At 43.9% G+C, this 24,081-nt stretch overlaps 1 protein-coding gene across 2 annotated transcripts in view; it reads left to right on the top strand.

Moving 5' to 3' along the window:
* The window catches only part of LOC125712952 (collagen alpha-1(V) chain-like), an 80,641-nt gene that overhangs the window by 14,466 nt on the left and 42,094 nt on the right, over positions 1-24,081 (top strand). For both annotated transcript variants that reach the window (XM_048983593.1, XM_048983601.1), the window contains exons 2-8: positions 3,173-3,340; positions 9,276-9,489; positions 9,945-10,107; positions 20,417-20,548; positions 22,298-22,357; positions 22,675-22,944; positions 23,208-23,930. In XM_048983593.1, the coding sequence (XP_048839550.1) occupies positions 3,173-3,340; positions 9,276-9,489; positions 9,945-10,107; positions 20,417-20,548; positions 22,298-22,357; positions 22,675-22,944; positions 23,208-23,930 (1,730 nt within the window). The remainder of the gene's footprint in view (positions 1-3,172; positions 3,341-9,275; positions 9,490-9,944; positions 10,108-20,416; positions 20,549-22,297; positions 22,358-22,674; positions 22,945-23,207; positions 23,931-24,081) is intronic.

Here is a 24,081-nt window from a genome sequence, read left to right on the forward strand (position 1 = left end):
CTGCCTGAGTAATTACCTTGCTTGGAAGATTTATAAATTAAAGCAAATGTTTTTTACTCACATGTTTTTCATGTGAGTAGGTATTGCCGAGGAGAATTAAACAGGCCACTAATTTCAGTTGATTGAAGTTTCATCTATCAGAGAACTTACCATTGTTAGCTTGCATAAGTTAATATTTAAGTCGGCATTTACTGTGAAGGTCTCCCATCCAGGGTGCAGCCCAGACTTGTACCCTGTGCTGCCTGGGATAGGTAACCCTGGCTTGGATAAGTGGCTGCAGGTTGGATGTATGGGCAGATGCGTAATGGTCATTTGCTAATTTAGACACATTGGTAATCTTAATGGGGCGGCATGGTGGTGCAGTGGTTAGCACTGTTGTCTCACACCTCTGGAACCAGGATTCAAGTCTCCACCTGGGTTACTTGTGTGTGGGTTTTGCATGTTCTCCCCATGTTCCTCCAGGTACTCCGGTTTCCCTCCACAGTCCCAAGACATGCTGAGGCTAATTGGAGTTACTAAAATTGCCCATTGGTGTGCATGTGTGAGTGAATGGTGTGTGAGTGTGCCCTGTGATGGGCTGGCCCCCCATCCTGGGTTATTCCCTGCCTTGTGCCCATTGCTCCGGATCCCCCATGACCCAGAAGGATAAGTGGTTTGGAAAATGGATGGTTGGAGGTAATCCTGCTTTCCTACTTCTGAGGTCTTTAAAGATGACCACATACTCAGACTGAAGCTCCTGCTTTGAGAGAGACTCCCCAGGAGCTGAGGTGCCCTCTCTGATTTGAGTGGCAGCTTTTGGGACCGACACCGGATTCCTGTTGTCGATTGGTACTGCAAAGTGTTGGATTTTTTAGCTGACGTATGAAAGGTATCTCTGTCATTTCTTATGTGCAGGAAGTGCATTTATTTAGCAAACCCTATTATCCGAAGTGACATGCATTTTTTTTTAGAAAGCAAGGCCTGACTGTTTTTGGGGGTTATGGGTGATTGGGGGTTATGGGCCAAATTTCCCCCATAATATGATAAAAACCTGTTATTTGGACACTGTGGGGACCATTTTTCAGGTCCCCACAAAAATTTGCGAAAACAATCAAAAAACTAAAAATGTCGAAAAGTCTCATATTTAGTTTGATTACTTATGGTTAAGGTTAGGGCTGGGTACGGGTTAAGATCGTCACGTTTGGATTAGAGTTTTCCCCATAGAAATGAATGGAGAGTCCCCACAAAGATATAATTACAAACCTGTGTGTGTGGGTCACAATCACAGCACTGACCAAACACAGGAACCTTTCTGGTGCTGTTGGCTGCTGTTGTTTGAGAGAAAGACAGACAGGCTCTCTTGTGGCCGGCCCCCTCACTGACCTACATCACAGGACCTCCTGCCAACATTACATTAGGGCAGAGGGAAGCGTCAAGGCAATATATATGTATGCCATTGCATTTGCCTGTGCGTACTGTATATGTCTGAATGTATAATGTACACCTGTGAGTGTGTACTGCATGTGTATGTGCTGTATACTTGTGAGTGTATACTGTACACCAGTGTATGCTGCATGTGAGTTTATACTGTACATGTGTGTGTGCTGTACACCTGTGAGTGTATACTGTACATATTTGTGTGCTGTATGCTTGTCAGTGCATACTGTACTGCATGTGTGTGCTGTACACATGTGAGTGTATACTGTACATATTTGTATGCTATATGCTTGTCAGTGCATACTGTACTGCATGTGTGTGCTGTACACATGTGAGTGTATACTGTACGTATTTGTGTGCTGTATGCTTGTCAGTGCATACTGTACTGCATGTGTGTGCTGTACACATGTGAGTGTATACTGTACGTATTTGTGTACTGTATGCTTGTCAGTGCATACTGTACTGCATGTGTATGCAGTACACTTGTGAGTGTATACTGCACATATTTGTGTGCTGTATGCTTGTCAGTGCATACTGTACTGCATGTGTGTGCAGTACACTTGTGAGTGTATACTGCACATATTTGTGTGCTGTACACATGTGAGTTTATACTGTACATGTATGTATACTGCATGTGTGTGCAGTACAGTTGTCAGTGCATACTGTTCTGCATGTGTGTGCTGTACACATGTGAGTGTATACTGTACATATCTGTGTGCTGTATACATATGAGTTTATAATGGACATATGTGTATACTGCATGTGTGTTTACTGTACATATGAATGTATACTGTACGTGTGTATACTGCTTGTGTGTGTGCTGTACATATGTGTGTGTACTGCATGCATGTGTGCTGTACACATATGAGTGAGTATGTCTTAGTGCGTACTGTACATGTGTACATGCTGTATGTTTGTGTACTGTACACATGTAAGTGTATAGTGTGCATGTGTCAGTGTGTACTATATGTGTAAGTACAGTACATTTGTGTGTACTGCACATGTGTCATTGTGATCTGTACACTTGTGTGCAGAATTGGGATTGTAATGTAGCCTTCTATCTCAGTTCAAATAAATTAATAAGAGAAACATCCATGCTAGTGCGTGCAAATGACTTTAGACGATGAATAAATGATATTTGATTCATGAATGTACAGCCTGAGAGTGAGTTCCTGTTAGCTGCATTGGTGATCCGCCGCATGCTGTCATGCTGCGGTGGACTGAGCGTGCTCTAAGCGCAGCCTAGGCATTTGCACCCAACTAGAAAAATGGGAACTTGAGAAAAACCACTTGCCTTGGAATGGAATAGCCGGACTCTGTGGCAAGCTGTAGGTCGTGTCGACAGCTTAGCTAATTGTATCTTTGTGACCACTGCTTTGTGACCACTGCTTTGTGACCACTGCTTTGTGACCACTGCTTTGTGACCGTGGGCGGCACAGGCCATGGCTGAAAAGAAGGCATTGAGGAGAACAGTCAGACTCTTCAGAATGGTTCGGAAAAAGTTTGCAAGCATCATAAGAACCTCCTGTGCTATAGACCATGATGACACATTGGGTTTGCACTGGATAAGGTGACCTCAGCTGGAGTAACTAGCATTTTTTTGCTCGGTTTCTGCCAATTTGAGTGGCCGTGTCATTTTTTCTGAGTATAACTTGTCTTCTTTACGTTTCGGCCCTTTTGAGTGGCTGTGTCATTTATTCTGAGTATAACGTATCTCGTTTTTGTCGCACCCCTCCCCAACCCTCTCTCTCCACAGCGGAACCGGCAGATCTCTTGAAGATATTAGACTTTCACAGTTTACCAGAAGGCGTAACAAAAGTGACAGGTTTCTGCACGCACAGGAAGTCCTCCAAAGGACCAGATGTGGCTTATAGAGTATCCAAAGAGGCTCAGCTTAGTGCACCCACCAAGCAGCTTTACCCTGGTGAGTATCCATACCGCACTCCTCCCCGCATCTCTGCTCCATTCGTCCTGTCGTTTTGTACCCCGATGGCAGTGCATTGTACGCTGATTTTGCAGGTTAAGGTTCTATGTGGTTCTCTTACTATAATGCACCTCATGTAATCAACACACTGCAGGGCTCTGGAACTGAAATATATTGAAGAATGAATCTAGTCATATTTTGTTTCAGTAAATATTCTACATAAGTATATTTGGGTAATGTTTGTATAACAATTATTGTATGGAAAGTCTGCTTTTTGGATGTCTGGGTGTTAGGCAAATTTAAATTCACATTCGGGTTGAAGTGTGTAGTGATACACACTTGTAGGATCTGACAAGGTCACAACACAGTCCTGCCTTAAAACTCCAGTATGGATCATGAGTAAAATACAAAGAAAAGATGATTATAGCAGCCCAGGATTACATCCTCTCATTTCTTCCATTCTTTCACTCCTTCTTTCCCACTCTTTCTGATATTCTCTATTTTGCAGGACCGCTGACACCACTGAGACTGTGCTTTGCTTGATTGTTTCAACACCCTTGTATGTAGTTATCCCATGCAAAACTAGGGCAGCCAAAATGTTTCACTTATTAACACAAGAGCTCCCTTGAAAAAACAAACAAGAATGTTAAGAAGCATCCCTTCAGTGCCTTTTCATTGAAAAACTCTACTTTACCCCAGATGTTAGAAATTTGACCTCTTTAAGAGGTTGATGCATGCACTGTGGTTTCGGGATAGCCAAAGTCAACAAAATCACCTCGAAGGGGCTCTATCTTAACTTATTTTCTTTTCTTTGCGCCTAAAATCACATTATCATTCATTAATCATGTCAGTGACAGAATTACAAGTTTTGCAGATTTCTCAAGTACATTTTTAGTATCTGAAAGTCACACACTGAAGCAAAGGTATGTTCTTTCTATTGGCGGAATGTACGCAGAGTATTTTAATGATATGCTTCTGTAGTTTCAGGATTATTCTCTAATTATGCGAGTAATATATATGAAGATAGATATGAGGCAGGAGGAACTGGGAGATTGGAGGTGGGCATGGAAAATAGCGAAGTTCAGCATAGGAGAATACAGCACTGAGTAGAAGCCAGGATTATATAACAATATGATTTTTGATTCTCCCTGAAATCCCCAGTGAAATCATAGGTTGCCACTGTAAATGCCTGGCAGGAATGTAAAAGGTCTCCAACCGCAGCAGGTCTTTGGGAGTCATATCTCGAGTCTTGCCCCCAGAGCACTAAAGAGTCTTTCAGCAGCACACAGAAACGCCTCAAATCCAGAAGCTCCTTTTTTCCCTCTAGCATCTTCTAATGTCTCTCCTAGCTTCTGATTCCTGATTATTTAACGTGGTCATGAAGGAGGAGGCCTCCAGCTTGTGGAGAGACTCACACCAGCCTTGCCCAAGCTAAGCAGAGATGGCCTCTTCTCACAGTTACTTTAACCTGCAGACCCACATCATTAGTTATTTCCACAGCAATTGGGCTTTGAGCTGAACAAATACCCCCAACTTGCAAATATGACTTGCTGCCATTCACAAGCAGATGCATGTGGCATCCTCAGCCTCCTCAGAGCTCATTCTTTACAATCATTCACCGTGACCCTGTTTTTTCCCATCTAATGGCACTTTGTGCTGCCCAGATTCAGGGATGTAATTAGAAATGGGACATCCCTGCTTCCTAAACTGGAGTAGATGGTCCATTTTGTAATATTCAGATTAGGGGCAGATTAGGAGCCTACATTTGGGGCAGAGTGTGTCTCAGTGGGCTAAGCCTCTGTGCCTGTGGTCAGAAGGTTGCTGGTTCAAGCTTGGCCTTGTCACTTCTGCCGGGTCCTTAAGCAAGGCCCTTAACCCCCAACTCCCTGGGAGCTGCAACAGGTGGCTGCCCTCCTGGTGGAGGGGAAAAGAGAATTCCCAGACGGTGATCAATAAAAAACATCAGTTACTGTTACAGAAAATACCTGACTTGACAGTAATTATTTGAAGACCATAGCTTTTTGGTCTAGCAAACTGTTTGAAATAAAAAGATGTTAGATAAGAAACAAACCAATAAAAATCAGGCTATCAAAAAGGGAAAAGGGAAAGTATACTTGAGTTATATTTGACGTATCATGAACAAGTAAAGAAAAGGTTGTGGGTTTATAAGCCATGTGAAGTGTTTAGTCATAATGACATGAATCAAATTGTGTCTGTTACATGGAAATTAGAAGTTACTCAACCCATGTGTAAGTAATCTAGCCTTGGGAATAGTTAGTCATTCAACCTTAAAGAACATTTTAACTTATGAATAAAGTAATGACACACAAGCTTATAGGTAAACTTATTTCATTTGTATTAATAGTTATAATTTTTCTGAATTACCGGGCGAATGATAGAGGCTTATTTGGAATTGTTTTATCAAAAGTTGAAAAAGACAGTATGAGTAAAACATTTGTTATTGAAATCTTAAATCTGTTCATTATCTAAATAAGTTTATTTGATAATCTGCCTACTCTGAGTTGCGTTTATATAGAGCAGAGTAAAGTTCAGTATTGTCAAGTTAAACATGATGGTGTAATTAAAGTTAAGAGCTGCTGCTAAATTCTCCATAACGTCTATTATTCTCTCCAGTTTTTTTGGTTTTTATATATTTTTGACTGCTGTTTCTGGCCAAATCCAATGTCATTACATAGACAGTAGCAACACTAGAATTATGCTGTAACCTGAATATGAGACAATGGATTCTTTCCCATTTGCATCATAAGTGGATGAAATGGATCAAAAAAGTGGGGGAAAAAACACTGCTCTTATTGCAGCAGGCGCAGCGAGGCTTCAGAGAGGAGTTTTGGAATAGTAGTTAGGGTCATCTGGAATCTTCCAGAAAACTCATGACTTCCTCTGAAACGTCTTTACTGTGATTACAGTTCTTCACTCTTTTATTTCGGCCCATTTCAATAGTACTGATGTAAACGTCTATCTGGCCTTATGTCTTTGTCCATGTTTCACCCGTTAAATCTCAGTTTGTCCTTTATTATCTAAAATTTGTAAGGGAGTTTGTTGCCAATGGTGATTGTTACTTTGCCCAGTCAGAGGGAATATCAGGTCAGTCGCTGTTCCGCTGAGCGACAGATCCGTTTTGACATTAAGAGCACAGTCTCACTCTAGGCGCGTAACCAGCGAGCAGCCCAGCCGCCAGACAGCAGTGGGCGGGCCGCATTCCTCAGAGACCCCTGATAGCATCTGTAATAACAGCGGGGGGGCTCAACAGAATCGTGTCAGATGTTAAACACCTTTAATCGCCCACCTTCAAAGCTCAGGAACTGGCGGTATTTGCTGAGCCAGATCCTGGCATCGGCAGAGTAGGCAGCAGCCTGGGGCCTGGTTGGCACTGGGGCCGAGACAAAGTCATGGAAAAAAAAACAAATTATGTCCAGCTGTAGCTGTAGGCAAGACAGACAGCTGCCTCAGGGCTTTGAATTCCCTGCGTTTTAGAGGAAATAACAAGATCATGAATTTTTCTGGTAGGGAGGACTCTCAAGAAATGCTTTGCCTGAGACCCCTGAATAGGCAGGATTGGCACTCCAGCCACTGGGAAAAAAATAAATCACACTGGTCCATTTGGAATAGTGTGGTGCTGAGGTATCAGTGCGTGCTCCTTACCTCCCCCCCCTCCCCCTCCTGAACAGGCAGAGCTGGCCCTGGGCATTTGGAGTCTATGGGGTAAAGCCCAACCATAAGCCTGATTCAGGGGACACTGTCTATTAGCTTCACTGTGCAGTTCAGTCACTACGCTGACAGAGGCAGCGGAAACGCGGTGAAATGGGGGGTAGCCAAGAACCAGCTCAAATAATGTCATTGACAGGGGTCGACTGGCCATCTGGCCCTTCACCCCTACCCCCACCCCCATCCAGAAAAAAACATTGTGGAGGAACAACCTCCCACCCGGCAATAGGCAATATTCACCATATGTATGTATGGTGAGTCTATATGGGCAAAAGTCCAGGGTCGATTTTTAATCTCATTGCAGTCCTGGTTGCAGAGCAGAGTCATTTGAATAACTTGAATATGTGAAACACACAGCCTCTCTGAACGTGTTGTAGTATAGCTGCCAAAGATTTACAAAGATTTTACAGCGATGTGCATTGACTACAGCGAGCATGAAATATCCCAAATGGTTTCTTGGGATCCAGACTGCCCTGGCTTTGTTCACACATTACTTACTCTGCAGGCAATGTGAACTATATGGAAGTAAAACTATTCAGAAAACTGAAGATTGATGAGAATAGCCCCCCCCCCCCCCCCCCCAAGGGACTTCTCATTCATTCCATCCTCCCCTGTCGGTCTGCTGAAATTGCGTAGCTCCAGACATGCATTGCCGCCCCACCCCCCCCGTACTGTGACATTGTGTTCCCTCAGGCTGGCGAGCAACTTTTGGAAATCTGTGATCCCTAAAGTGCAGCATTCCTGGGTGCATGGTGGGATGGCGGGGGGGGGCTTTGCTTAGAATATCCCACAATGCTCTTGGCTAATGACGTGGCTGCCGGGGGGTGTGAATGATTTACCAACTGTTGAAGAGGTCAGACCACACAAAGAGCTTATGTCAGAGGTCATGGGTTAAAACGAGGGCTTGTGTGTCCCTTATGCAGCTACCCTGCACATTGTGCGGGTAACGACACAATCTAAAGTAAGAATTACAGCCACACAAAGCTACGATATTTATGTCTAATTCGCACAAAGAAAGTTAGTCATTTGGAGGCTGGGTGCATGCGATAAAAATTCTGTGGTTTTCAGTCAGAGAAATGAAAGAAATACTGGTAATTCTATACTTGACGGGGCTCAAATACTTAGTATTGACTCAGTTACTACTGAAGCACAAATTATGAACAAATCATGAACAAATATGGTTGCTACTTGAGATAAAGGTCGCGATTCATTAATGAACAAACTTGTATTGAACAAATCAGTATTTCACATGTGTTATTCCCGAGTTGTTCCTTCAGTAGTTCCTTCAGTAGTTCACAAAGGTTTACAGGACTAACAGATATAGTAACAAATATTGTAACTGCTTGAGATAAAACAGGCGTCATGATTCATTAATGACACATTAATGTGAGATCAGTATGTAAATAAGACTTAGTTTGTGGTTATTTAATACACAGGTAATAGTATAAAACTACATTGTTTGTGCCCCGTCAGATAAAGTGTAACCAAAATAGCATTACTGGAATCAAATATAATATAAAATGGTTTTTCTTAATATCTTATGTGTCAGAGTATCTCAACTGCTAAAGCCTAAACTGCTTAAGGGTATGGACAGTGTTTAAAATGACCTCAAGCTGTGGAGCTGTAGCGCTGTGGACTATTAAGCACATTCAATATTTAAAGAACAAGCCAGCAGATATTTTCCAGGAAAAAAGAGAATGTTACAACACCCCCGCGGTTTCTGACAGAGAGAAAGCCTCTGGGAGAGGGATTTCACCCTTTTACAAGTCTATTTTTGAAAGGGCTGTCGCAGTGGAAACACTTCAGGCACTGTCAGACAACGGAAAATTGGAGGGAATGCTGTCATTACCTAGCTGCTCATGTTGCCCTTCCCTCAGCATCCTCGTAAGGGAATGCCGTCAGAAATTTTCCTGAAGAGAAAAAAAAGGAAATAAATAGTTCATTTTCATTCAAGAAAGCTGGTGACATACTTAATCCTTCTGTGCTCTGTGCAGTGGTCAGGATCTGTTTCAGAACTGTATTTAACTCAGATCTTTGAGCATTTCCATGGATATATATTCCACATCCATGGAAGAGGCCTTAATGCTTGATAATGTTTGATGCTTACAGTGACTGTGTCTCAGTTACGCTCCATCTTATTTAACGATGGGCAACTGGAAATGGATGAATGAGCATCACTCTAAGCTGTATCTCTCCCCACTACTTTCAGCGGCTGCATTTCCTGAAGACTTTTCAATCTTGATGACGGTGAAGCCAAAGAAGAACAGCCAGGCATTCCTCCTGTCCGTCTACAATTCGCAGGGCATCCAGCAGCTTGGAATGGAGGTGGGCCGCTCGCCCGTCTTCCTGTATGAAGACCACATGGGCAAACCTGGGCCAGAGGACTACCCCCTATTCCAAGGAGTCAACCTGGCCGACGGAAAGTAAGCCTGCCGCTCCGCTCTGCTCTCGCTCTTCCTGAAGTGATTCCACCTCACACTAAATGAACAAATTGTGTGGTTCTTCCGGGGGGTTCCAGGGAGCATTTTATGTGTTTTTTTCTGGAACTACAGATTGTTGATAGAGCTGCTCTTTTTCCTCATTTAGGAGGAATCAAATGGTTTTGAAGATGTTTAAATGTCAGAACTTGGGGGCTGGTGTTTGGCTCTGCGGATTATGGTTGCAGCTGTATGCCCGTGCTCAGAAGGTTGCTGGTTCAAATCCTGTGTTTGTCGTAGTGATTTCATGGCAAGGTCCTTAATCCAGGAACTGGTTAACTTTGTTTTTTTCAATTGTACATAGCTTTAGATGGGAGCATATACCAAATAAGTGCATGTAACGCTAGCCGAGCACTTTCCTTCTACTTTTGGAGATAACCCCTTCCGGTTTCTTCCCTCAGGTGGCACCGAGTGGCGATTAGTGTACACAGGCAAACCATCACTATGGTTTTGGACTGTAAGAAGAAGATAACCAAGACCCTGAGCAGAAGTCCTCACCCGATCATCGACACCAAAGGCATTGTCGTTTTTGGAACCAGGATACTCGATGAAGAAGTGTTTGAGGTAGGCTGATTATCCCGCTTTTCTTCTGTAAATGCAGTATGGCTATCAAAGTATATTTGCAGACTTCTGTGCCCAATAACATTCTTTTCCCCAGATATTTTCCAGCTGGTTGAAAGCAATCAGACATTTCTTGCACGAGCGAATCATTTCCAGTTTCTGGCTTTATCTGTGCAAAAACATGTAGGAAGAGGATATTGCTTGTGGCAGCTGTCTCTTTGCATACTTGCAAAATCAGCCATTTCCGCAATTTTCCGTACGGAAGAACATTCTTTGAACATGTCAAGGCTTACAGTGGAAAGACGTCCACTGAGAGGGATTCCTTCCGGTTGACTCGCGTGGCATTGCTTCGAGCGCACATTCAGGGATTTGCCACGGGGAAGAGCTGATACATGGGGCTGCTACCAGCTCAGGGAAACAGGTTTGACCTCAGCTTGTCCTTTAACGTGATATTTGGAGAATGACTGAAGATATTCCAAAGAGTAAATATCAGTATTTTCATTCCGAGGTCCTCCGTGTGGAGACACAGAGACCAAAAAAGGCAATCCTGAGCTCGATCAGTCAGTTCAGCTCCAGTACTATCCAGTCAATAGCAACAGGGTGTTTGTACCTGTCAAAGCATTTTAATTATGCGCAGGGGTGAAGTTTGTGGCTTTCTCTGCTAATAGTCCCTCTCACCGGGAGAGCAGGGGAGGCTGTCAGCATACATACACATCTGGAGTGCAGCTTGTGGCCTTGAGTTCTCCACTATCTTTACGTTTCTACCCACACTACCTGCAGTAATTAGATCCTTCTTAAATTTTGGTGCATGCCTAGTTTTCATTAAAAATATATGTGTGGGTGTATATTTAGGATTTGTAGAATTAGACTCATGTATGCAAACAGTGTCATAAACAGATTACAAGCATTTTTGGATTTGGCACAAAAAAAAATCAATACAAAGAAAGAAGCTCCTGTTAGGTTTGTCCCTGGTTCATGGAATAACGCTGTGCAATCAGACTCAAGCGGCTGTTTGAGCTGTCAACTGTTTCCCAGTTACTGGCACTGCATGTATCTTTAACCACTTCTTATTTTAAACATCTTTTTAACTGGTGTGAGGTCATTAAACAAATAAACTGCCAGAGTAGGGACTCAATCTCTCCCATCCAATCTGTCTCTATGCCAGTGATCAGCACTTAAACCAGTACATTCCCCCAAGCTCTCATCACCTTCAGCTTGTTTAGTTGGTGCCCCTTCCATTCAGGAGCCATTTTCCAAACCGCAGACATTTCAGTAGCGCATGTGTGAGCAAAAGCCTCTGCTTTGATGCTCACTCTTAGACCTTCGTGAAGGTTCTCTGGCAGCACTGCTCGTTAGTGGTTTTCAGTCAGAGCATGAAGAGTAAACAGAGGCAGACCTTTGTGACGGCCAGAAGGACAGGGGTCTCGTGCCGTTGACCTTATTTGGCGAATCCTTATAAGGGAACCAACCACAGTAGGAGCAAGTATATGTGCTCTGGAAATCGTCAGGCTCTGCGGCGCTGCGGCTGCTTGTTGGAGGCCGGGAGGAAGCTGGTCAAAACTGCAGAATATTCCACATAGTTTCCACTTTATGTTCTCAGTACTTCCTCCCACCCAATCCCAGCTCCTTCAGTTATTAATGAATCTGAGGCCCTTTTTCCTGGACTACTGCTTGGGGCTCATTGCCCAATCAGATGAAAGATTCTAAAAGGAGCCTAACTGAGCTGAGAACCAATGTGATTTACTAGCCTTGTCTTTTTGGTTTCGGCAGTGTCCTGGGATTGATTTTTTTTTTTAATTACTTAAATTTAAATATGAGGCATTGCTCAATACAGCAGAACACTTCAAAGCAACTTGGCTCATGCGAATTTCATGGGCTGACACGCAGTTTTTGGAGGCTTTAAATCTTTGGTCATTCAATCCCTTCTTACCTGCTGCTGCCGCTGAATTTGTAGCTGTAGCCTTGAGAGCCGCTTTTGAAGGTGTGTAAAAGTAAAAGCTAAATATCACATTTCAATGGCGTTAAATGCCAAAACCTGGGCTCCTCACAAGAAAGACGTGACACTTATCGTGACGGCGAGTATCAGTGATTGATGATGATGCTGATGAAATGAAATTTGAGGATGGATCTTAACGCTCACTCTTGCTTGTACAGTGATATTTATGAATAGACAGGACAGCATTAGAGGCACTGAAGAAGTTGTGTACATATCATCAAAGAGGAAAAAAGAAGAGGATAGAAATATCTCATGCCCCTATGGTTTACCCAGTATCTTCATATGTGAAAAGAATCATGAATTGAACTGAACAGCTGAGAAGCACTGTAATGGTTTGCTCTGTGATAAGAAGAGCTTGAAATATCTGTGGTTAGTCCATGTTGCATCTCTGCCCTGTACTGTATATCCTTCCGAGGTTAATGACTCTGATGCTTATAGTTCTACTGTATTTTTATGCTCTGTTGTAAGATAAAATGTTGCGGTTTTTAATGGATTTGGTGTGCATTGTACCGAGCTTACTGCTTGGAAGCGAGTGTACGCTGGCAGTCAGTTCATGTCCAATGCATGAGTGGATCTCCATAACACTGCGATTTTATTCTGTTTATCCTCTGCCAACAAAAATCCTAGGCAATTTGGAGATGGGAGAGAACACCAAGATGAATGGAAACAAAGACAGGAGTTAATCTCTGAATGGATGTGTCTTGTAGTGCACTTATGCGTCTGCAGGATACGGGCAGGGCACCGTCTTTCTTGTCTGGGTGCCCACTACCCTTAGCAGTGTGCCGTGCTGTTTTATACTACAGTAATAGTAGGTCTTTCCCCTTATAGAAGAGTCGTACTGTATTAGCCCCCAGGGGTGGGGAAATCCGTTGGCCAAGTCTTGCTGTCTATGAAGCTTGGGGCTTCCAGGAAAGGGGCAGCTATCATGTGGCATCCAGGGAGCTGGGAGTTAAGGACCTTATCAGAGGGGCTCACAGACATGTGACTATTCTGGTTAGCACTGTTGTCTCACACCTCTGGGACCAGGGTTCATGTCTCCACCATGGTTACATGTGTGCGGAATTTGCTTGTTCTTCCCATGTCATTGTGGGGTTTCCTCCAGGTTTCCACAGTTCAAAATTATGCTGATGCTACTTGTAGTACTAAAATTGCTCATCGGTATGCATGTGAGTGTGCCCTGAGATGGTTGGTGCTCCATACTGGGTTGTTCCCTTCCCTGCATCGAAGGTCCCCCCCCCCCCCTCCACACAATCCTGACTAGAACAAGCAGTTTCAGAAAATAGATGGCTTCTTATTGAAATTTCATGTAATATTTACATTTTTCATGTCAAATAAACACATATCCCGTACACATGCATAGTGGCAGTTTACACTGCAATGGATATGTGTTCTGCAGGCCCCAGGACTGGAGAAAATCTCTTCCATAATAGCATATCTGTCTAATTAATAGACAGCAAATGCACTGTTGTCTTAATGTTCCACAGATAATTAATGTCGTCAGTGTTCCACAGATAATTAATGTCGTCAGTGTTCTACAGACCCCTCAGCGCCATCGAATGCAGCAGGGGCTGTGAAAATGACAGCATGACTAAGGAACTGGAAGACGGCTAAATGCGTTTTAGTATTTCTCAGATTTAATCTTGACCATGGTACAGTGGTACTCATTGGGTCATTATTCTCGGAACTGAAGCATTGAAGCATTTAAAGAGAACGACGGAATGGTTCCACACAGGGGCTGTTGATTGGAGCGTGAGTCACTGTTTGGAGTTATCGTGAGCTGATCTCCTAATGATGTAGCCTCATGCGGTCGCCGATGTGTTATGGCGGGAAAGACTGCGGCCTTGAGGGCTGCTTCTGCAGTGAAACCCCATGACTAAGAAGCACAGCTGGTGTGTGTTAGCATAGCCAGGTTGCCCCAAAGGTGAGGGAGGTGGAGGTGACCAGCGTCTTGGTCCGGGCCTCTGGAAAGAGTGAAATTCTCTCCCAGCAGACACTGACGTAAGGCTTGGAGCAGCCCGGCGTGCCGCATGATATTATGCAGAATGTTGTTAGTGGGGGGACCCAGTCCAGGTCGGTGGGGGGGGGTTAGGGGGAGCGGAGGGGGGGCTTTGGTGTGGCAGTGGAAAGAAAAAAAAAACAGGGGAAAGGCCCCTAGTAGCCTTACATTAAGCAGCCCTTCAGTGTTAAAAATCCCATTTAATATTTCTTGTCTTGGGCTTTGCCAAGATCAACATCCAACGCCTGTTATCCATCTTTTTCCTGATATGAGCTCTATTAGAGCGATGGAAAGAAAAGAGTGAGAATGTGATATGACCGATATGTGCCTGCGTGTAGAGGGGGGATGTCTGATGTCTGGGACCAGGTCCAAGGCTGAAAGGGAAAATCCTCATCTAATGCAGCACACTGCCGCAAGGCTGCCTGGCTCGCCGGCCTCCTCAGCTAGAGGCTTCTCTGTGCCCCAGTCTATGCCCCTTTCTTGCCATGTACTATGATGAGTATGTGGTGTACATGTAAAATTAAATAAAATAAATAAAGTAATAATACTAGCAACAATAATAAACCCCGTAATGCTAATTTTAAATTAATTGGTTGCATCCATCTCATTGTGAATCTCTGTCAAGCCAGAAATGTTGCACAATTGACTGAGCTTCTGGCTGAGGGTCCTCCTTACTCTTTACGATGCCAGTCGGCTTTGCTGCTGGACCAGCCGGGTTCCTGGGGGCTGGAGGAAGCTGAGCATGACCATTCTGCATTGAACACTGCTGGCTGCAGGCTGCCAAGACCTGACATCTGCATGCTTTGCTAACTGGACCTGGCCTCAGCGCATGGGGCTCTGGTCGCACATGTTTTCGTCATTTGGGTTCAGGGGAGACGTCTGGAATAAGCTGTGAGATCCAGGAGAAAGAGGAAGACGTCCTCTTTAGCTCCGTCCCGGTGCGGTGCCACAGCTCAAACTTTGCTGTCCTCCAAGGCTTGCAGGAACGTGAGGAGGATGCAAGTATGATGGCAGGTGTATCTATGAAGCTGTGACCACCACTGCCGGTGAATGAGATATTTCACCGCTGGTACAGAGTTATGTATAAGAGGAGTATATCGTCATTAGAGTTGTGATACTAGTGGAACACAAACCATAATTCTAGTGGATTAACTGAGCACCTTTAAAGTACTACTGCAGTGTATCATACATGAATTATGGCTAATGTGCTTGGCAGAAACGAAAGAACATACAGCCGAAAAAGCGAAGAGACCACTCTTTAGTTTTAAAGAAATCTGCATTTTTAAATCCTGGTTTAATCATAGTTGGTGGAAGGCTACGCTGAGCAGCAGGCTGCTTCAAGGTTCAAAATTTGTAAGACAGCAGTATACAGCAGGAAGATGAAGCAGGAGACACTGGAAACGACCAGAAACCAGCCGGGTAAAGGGCGGAAGCGACTTTCTAACATGAGAGATGACTGTTAACTTATCTGACAGTTTCTCATGAATCGGAGGATGACATCAAGTGACCTTCAAAAGGAATGGGAAACATTAAGGGCAGGTGTGAAGTGCACTGCTAGGACAGTTTGTATTGGGCTCCAAAAGCAGGAATGAAGTCCCATAAAGTAAGGAAGAAGCACTTCGTCAATGAGAAGCAGGGAAGAGCCAGGCTACAGTTTGAAAAAAATATGTTAATGATTCAGACGAGCACCCATAAATTCAGAAATGAGTGAAACAAAAAATTGTGCTGTGGTCCCTTAATTTTTTTCCATGCTTCCAAGTAAATTATACATATTTTAATATAACAGGTGTACATCCATTGAAAAAAGCCCGCAAAGACGGAAGGAGTCCGGATGGGGCGGTAATCAGGGTGGTGCCGCACTGCCAGCTGTGCAGTGGACACTGTATGTGATGCAGCTGATCGTCTGAGACCCCGATCCAGCACACCTCCGCCTTCGGGGTTATGTGAGGAAGGGAGGAAGACAGGCAGCCAGCTGCCGCCGTCTCTGTGGGTCGCAGCGGGATGAGGGCTGCAGAAGCTGGCGCGACTCCTGCAGTCTGAGCTCGTGCCCCGGGACGCCTCGGGGGTGCAGGGTGCCAAACGTGCCGCCTTTCAGGGCGCTGGCTGAGCATCCGGCTCCCCGCGTCTGGACCTCATTCTGAGGGCCGCCACTGGAAAGTAGGACACCGCTAATAAAAACAATCTCCGACTGCGAGGTCTAAGTTAGTACGTCCCCCCGGAGGCCTGAGGGAGCACTGCATCGCTGGCGGCTGACTCACCGCCTAAGACATGACACATGGCTTTGACGAGACAATGTGCTCTTTCATTCGCCTCTCTCTTGCTCGCCTTCTCAAAGGCCTCCTGTTTTGTTTTAAGCGCAGGATGGGCAGAGAATGCCCCGCCTTAGGTCCCTCTCTAAAAGAGGACCCTTGTGCCTTGCTGAGATTGATGGATCCAAACAGTGACTCGTCGGTATGGTGATGCTGGTGTGGCTGCAGTGCGGGATTCCCGGATGGCCCCTAACCATTAGCAACACTCGCCCCAGCACCAAGACTCTGGGAAGTGTGCCTGCCTACAGCCTAGCCTGTGGGGAGCGCTCTAGTGCAACCAGGGAGTTATCGGCAGACGTTTCACACCTGTGTTAATAGCATTTTTCACACTGTTGTTAGCTGCTGTCAAACCGGGAGACTTTTTGTGCTGTTTTTCAGGCGGGAAGGTTTCTGTAGAGTAGCCCATATGTTTTTGAGTCACACAGAGTCTACAGTTTGCATTGTATTGGAGAGAATTTGCTGTTAGCCACTTGCTGTTAGGATTATCGAGGTGGCAATGGTATAGGAGGGAGTTTGTGCCTGTGTGGAGAGGGGGAATAGGAGCGATATCGGGGGGCACAACTTAGTATTTTAAATACTATTACTTGGGGGGATGAATGAAGCCAAATTAAATATTGGGGGGCACACGTCCCTCATGGGTGCTGCGTCCCTGCATAGTGGTACTGTACTGTATGTAGGCATGGACGGTTTGGACAGGTCAAGTATCAGGCAATATATCGGGGCACCTACATGTCTAAACGGCACAATGTCAGTTTACTGCTGTCTGTGTGCGAAGTGTTTGGGTGCGGCAGTCGGGGAGGACATGGATGGGATCTGTTTATACTGAAAGGGAAGAAACAGCAGATGTTGGTCGTTAGCGCAGTTCTTGGGGAAAGTCGGAGCGGCTGTTTCACTGTCAGCTTCAGGGGAAGTTTCTGGAAGACTGTTAGATATCTGAGTTTTTGCTGATACCAGACAAATGTGAGCAGGAATCTAGCAGGAAGAAGTATTACATAGTCAGTATGAAATACTGGGAAACCGCAGCTCTTTTGTTGAACAGGTGCTCAGAAGTAGATTAAAAAATAGCTTGTTTTCAAACTTTTATTATCTTTAGTTCAAGTAAAGAAAAAATGCATAATCTTACATACAATCTGTAGGCATCAAAGCACTTAACCAGAAGTCAGAGGTTTTGCAGCTGGATGTGTGAGTCATCAGTGGGGGAGACAGGCATATTTTATACTAATGAACACGACTGAACTTGGTACCCATCTACAAAAAAAACCACATCTGGCACCTGGTGTCCTTCATTGTTATATTTCGGAACGCTTACTGTTGTTAAGACCAGGGTCACTGGGGACCTGTGGTGTAAAATATGATGTTTCTGCCAAGTTTTAATTAGCTGGTGCAGGCCTGCTTAAACTAAACGTTATATATGTAGTTCCGGAACTTATTTGTGCAGATCTGGCACCTCTCTGGTTAAGAAAAGAAGAACAATAAACGAAATAAAATAGATGTTTATTTTAATTTTACGCATCACTTTTCACACAATTTCACATCTTTATTAGCTTCGATTTTTAAAAATATACAGGATGTTTTCAGCGCCATGTGCTGGACGTTTTCTGGAATCCGCTCCAGCCCCTTTGCCCCTCTGCTCTCGTATGAACTTCACGTTCCAGCACCTTCTGATTTACAGATTAAGCACTGAGAATAATGCTACTTGGGGCGGCTCAGTGGGTCTCACTGTTGCCTCACACCTCCACGGTTGGGGGTTAGACTCCTACCCTGAGTTCTGTGTCTGCACTTTACATGTTCCCACATGTGTCGTGTGAGTACCCTGGCATAGTCCAGCAACTATCATTTTTAACTTGGTCATTGTGTCTGCCCTGAAATGGACTGTCATGCTGTGCAGCGTGCCCCCTGCCTTATGCCCTGGGGTGCCTGGGATGATGGTACAGGTTCCACCCTCCCCCCCCCCCCCCCCCCCAACCCTAACCCCACACACACACACACTCTGCAAGATGGCAGGAACATTTTCATCTTATAAAAATGTGCAGATCATTAAAGAAACGTTGGGTATCAGTGCTAATGCATTTACCATCAAAAGAAGGAGGATTTGTGACCTTATCCCAGCTCATAATCGCTGTTAAATTCGGCCCTAAATCCAGCTAAACTTCATGACCTCAGATGGATTTCTTTGCTTCACTCCGTCTCACTCCAAATAAGCGTGATGCTTCCGATTCTCCACGCTGTTCTGCTGGGACACGCAGAGATGGCCTTCTGACTTCTCCACTGATCCGGTGTGTCTGGCTCAGCGATGCTGCCGTTTGGTTTGCATTAAACACTAAGAAATACCAGAGGCCGGAAAGTGTGTCTCTGGGCTGATTTTTCAGTCAGTTCTCCCGTGAAAGACGTGCAGTGCGAAAAGCAGGGTAATTGAATTTCCAGACCTTGTGTTTTGGGAGTGTCACGTTGATTTAGAAGTCTCACTAAACCTCGTGTTATTTGCACCCTTTAACTGATCGTTTACTTCTTAGCTGCTGCGGGTACTTTTGCAGTTTCTCACAATTGTTGTGTAGAAGAAAATATTGGCTGTTTGTAATTAATTTTTTTCAAACGAATGAAGAAAAAAGGAGTCATTCAGAAACTCAAGCAAGAAAGAATTTTCAATAAAATTAGCATTTTTGTTTTGTAGCCCTTGAGTAATTACATATTTGTAAAAATAAGTTTGAGCCCTTGGCAGATGGATTTAATAAACTTCCACCTAAATTCCTCCTGGATTCAAGAGCACAGTGTCTTTACAGTTTCTCTGTGGGAAGAAAGGAATGGGTTGCGATACTTAAGTTCTCTCTCTGTGTTGCGAGCCTGAAATTTAGAAAGCAATAAAAACAAAACCACGACATAAACCGTGCGTGTAAATGTACTTCTGGCATAACTGCTTAAATCTTCAGATTTATAGTTTTTGAAAGAAAAGAGTTAATGGCTTTTAGGAAGCAGAGGTTTGGGGTTATCAGCAGCTGCAGCTCATTTCCTGCAGTATTTTTCCTTACTATTCGCCCTGAACCAGAATGTTTACACTTTGAGTTGTGCGCTTCTGTGTCTCTTAGCTGTCCTGCCTCCCATCAGTGGTCATATTCCTGTGAAAAACGGCGATAAATCCCAGAGACGGAACATGAAGTGCATTTTAAAATATACTAGAAACTACACAGGAAATTGCACTTCTCTGTCAATATTGATAGATTGTCTGGTAACGCTTTCATTATGCATTCATAGAACATTCATAAGAAGCATGCAAATACACTTTAACATCCTAACATCCCTTAACAGCCTTAATATACATTAATAACCAACATTGTATGATTATACAATTACACTGTTTGTTATTATTATATGTTTATTAATATATATTACATGATGTTTATGAATGTTTTATGAAGACTTAATGAATACATTATGAAGGTGTGCTGAACGTTTTATGAATGCAATATAAAAGCATTATGAAGGTGCAGTTAATGTAAAGCGTTACCGATTGTTTTTGGGGTTTGAATGACTTGCAAACTGCTTAATCTACAGCACTTGACATGTTTACCTCTTTGCATTATGGGTATGTGGTCTTTCTGGGCTGTGCAAACGATGTATAACAGAACATACACAACATCCTTTATGACTCAAGATTTCCTCATTCCCATCTGTTGTGAATTAACCCCCCCCCCCCCATAATTATTACTTTATCCATTTCCTTGAGTTGTGGTCCTTTGTAGAGTCATAGATCTTCTCCATCCTTTACTTACAGATTCCAGTACCAGATGTTTGGAGTTGCTTTCAAGTTGCATCAATATTAATGTATATTGTCAATAACTGTCTATTGTATTAAGGGCTAATATGAATCCATAATTAGAGGAACCATTACGCTTGCTACATAAGTTCATCTCTGTATAAGGATTTATTTCGTAGATTTGGAGTAGAGGATGAAAGCACCATAGCCGTTTAAAACTTGACAAGTTCACTGCAGTCCATTGGTGTTTTGTTTTGCAGGGAGATATCCAGCAGTTGATGATCGCTGCTGACCACCGGGTGGCCTATGACTATTGTGAGCACTACAGCCCTGACTGCGAGGTGCCGGTTCCTGAATCCACCCAGAACCAGGACCCGGATCCATATGACTATGTAAGAGGAGGCCCCACATTTTTTTCCTGAGCTGGTTTCATTTCTCCCTCTACGACACGCATTCCTCTTTCCAGCTGCTTTTTGTTTCACATTCCTCTTAGGAGTGCAGTTTAGCATTAATCGGAGCTGTGCTTCCAGCCAATGACGTTCTTCTGGGTTTAAGCGGGCAGTTACAGGTGTTTTAGGCCAAGACAGACTGAAGCGGCTTGACCACCTGGTGAATCGGCCTGAAATGAAAATGAAGATTCTTTCATTGCAGAGTGACACGCTATTTTCAAAATAGGAGAAAGATTACTGTAAGTGATCAGGGACTAAAATGGAACGCAAGCCCTGTGTTTTAAAGAATAGTGCTATTTTCAGAATGGAAGTTCGTTCATTAAGGGCGGCGTGGTGGTGCAGTGGTTAGCACTGTTGCCTCACATCTCTGGGACCTGGGTTCGAGTCTTGCCTGAGTCACATGTGTGTGGAGTTTGCATGTTCTCCCCATGTCGTCATGGGGTTTCCTCTGGGTACTCCGGTTCCCCCCCCTCATTAATAATATTTACATAGCCCCTGGATGCTAGCTTCTGCTATGGATCAGTGACAATATGCAATAAAAATTACTCAAGACTAAATCTAGATATAATATCGTATACATCTTATAACAGAAAAAAGGAATACATATTTTCTAATTCATTTGAAGATTTTAAATTATATTCAGTTACATCTAACTCAATGGGTATATAAAAAATTTAAGAATTAGTGTATCTGCAATCTTAAATGTGGTTTACTTGACACATGTTGATAGACATCCATCTTGATTTTGTAGTATATAACACAGTGATCTGACCACCTTTCCTGTCACCATGCTGCTGTGTGAGCGAGAGGGGCTTTTGGGTTATATTTTTTGTTATAAACAGTTCAGGATGTTTCCAGTCCGGACTTGTCTGGGCCGAGTAAAGTCCTCTTCCGTCTGTGTCCTGCAGCTGCGCTCATTATCCCAGCAGGATATTCTCTTTCTGCAAGCAGTCAGGGTCATAGTAGAGCGAAGACGCTTCGAGAGAAGACATCTGCATGACCAAAAGATAAACAACATCCAAATGCGCTCCTCGCTTGCTTTTCATTGCCGCAAAATTCCTTAAAGCTCGTTGCTGTCTGGTCTGGGATAAATTTCAGAGAATCACATTGAAAATCCACCTGGAATACCGATTATAAATCGATTATATTTTAAAAATATACTGTTCATTTTAACGTAATAGTGTGTATTATATTACAGGATTTCTTTATAACCATTTAAGGTAATTCTTTACATTAAACTCAGCTTCATACTGCATTCCTAATGCATTCATAGAACATTCAGTGCAACGTCACAACGCATTTATAATACATTCAAAGAACATTCATAAGCAACATAAAAGTACTGTATACCTTAACATCCTAACATACCTTAACAGCTTTAATATACATTACTAACAAATATTATATGATAATGACAAACATTATAACCATATAATCATATAATATATGAAAATGACAAACATTATAACGGTATAGTCATACAATAATATATAATTATAGATGTTAAGGTTAAGGTATACAGTCAGTGCAACTTCATAATGTTTACAATGCATTCATAGAACATTCATAAGCAGCATGTATGTTTTTGTTAATGCATTATGAATGAACCGTTAAACTTTCTCTTACAACTGAGTTAAACTGGCCAGCAAGTGCTGGGCTACAACTGATTGTTTGCCCTTTATCTATGCTCAGCCTCTTGGGGAAGACAACTATGACTATGGGTACTCTTACTATGACACCGATCAAGACCAGGTAACTTTGTCACTGAACCAGAATGAAATATTCATTACTCAACTTTACTTTACTTTAATAAAAACAGTCATTGATAGACATATGCATATATGGATGGCCAAATATACTTTATTATTTGCGAGGATAAATTCTATAATAATAATAATTATTATTATCATTATTATTATTATTGTTGTTATTATTATTATTATAATACACTTCCTCTGTTCATTTAAATGTTTTGAGTTTTGCATCTAGAGATTAACATATTATCATACTGAAAGAGTTATGTAAACGTCACACTAGTGAAATGCCGAGAACTTCCTTTCCATGGTCAGGTGATGTCTACGGCGAGGACGGAGACGGTGGAGGACATCACCACGAAAGTCTATCCCACAGACAGTTACGACGGGGCTGCATATAATTATGAGACCTATGAGGAAACTGATTTGGTCCCTGGATCCCATGCACATGTGGTCAGTGGCGGGCCGGGCACCGAGACACGGACAGACGTCGACCTGGGGCTGGGATTCAGAAGAGAGGTCGATCTGAGTCCTGTGCCAAGCCTGGACAAAATTGAAACAGTTGTCACACATAACATGACCGAGGTAAGTGTGGTTTTGCATATCTTGTGCATTTTTAATGCCTATTTTGCTTCCAGATTGTTGTAACTTCATAAATATGAAAAGTATTGTTAATATATTTGGGTTATTAGATGGAACTGGCTTCTTGGGTGGTCCTCTCACTGGCATTGATGACACAGTGAACATAATGCGTTCCAGCCACTGTAGTTATTGTGACATAAACTGTGATAACAGGCTGCATCCAAGTATGTCTTTGTTCATCCATGGGGTTTTATTTCTTCTTTAAGGTTGTAAATTATGAGGACCATGACACTGAGGAATATGGCACTCTGGATTACGGATATCAGTACGGCTCAGAGGAATACACTGATGGGCACACCGGTATGGATCACAGCTCCACAGGCACTGGGAGCAGCTCATCCAGCTCCGCGGGGGGGTCGGCTGGTACAGCGGGTGGATCCACGGTCGTGTCCAGCGGGTCCACGGTTGTGTCCAGCGGGTCCACGGTCGTGTCCAGCGGGTCCACGGTCGTTTCTAGCGGATCTGCAAGTGGTGTGGGTGTATCGACTGGAGCAGGATCAGGAGCTGGAACAGGAGCAGGAGCTGGAGCAGGAGGATCCCAAATAGGTGGCGGGGCAGCTGGTGCAGCGGGCGGAGCAGCTGGAACTGGAGGCAGCTCTGCTGGTGCAGCGGGCGGAGCAGCTGGAACGGGAGGCAGCTCTGCTGGTGCAGCGGGCGGAGCAGCTGGAACTGGAGGCAGCTCTGCTGGTGCAGCGGGCGGCGCAGCTGGAACTGGAGGCAGCTCTGCTGGTGCAGCGGGCGGCGCAGCTGGAACTGGAGGCAGCTCTGCTGGTGCAGCGGGTGGTCAGGGTGGCACTGAAGAGACAGAGTACACGTACAACGTAGATAATTTCAAGGAGGAGGACTACAGCTATTACGGGCATTACACGGATGCTGACACTGACACGGAGAAGCAGCTGCCTGCAGAAAAGGATGAGTTCTATGAAGTGGTAAGGCGTTTTAATCCCGGGACGGGGCTCTGCTCTCTATTATCATTAAAGAACCATAATACATCTACCGTCTGCTACCATTCTGCTGCAGTGGAGGTGGTGCTGGGCCTAACCAGCCCCCCAACACGGTGGACTGGCAGCCGGGGGGCCC

Source organism: Brienomyrus brachyistius, chromosome 2 (genome assembly GCF_023856365.1).
Source record: "Brienomyrus brachyistius isolate T26 chromosome 2, BBRACH_0.4, whole genome shotgun sequence".
Classification (NCBI taxonomy): domain Eukaryota; kingdom Metazoa; phylum Chordata; class Actinopteri; order Osteoglossiformes; family Mormyridae; genus Brienomyrus; species Brienomyrus brachyistius.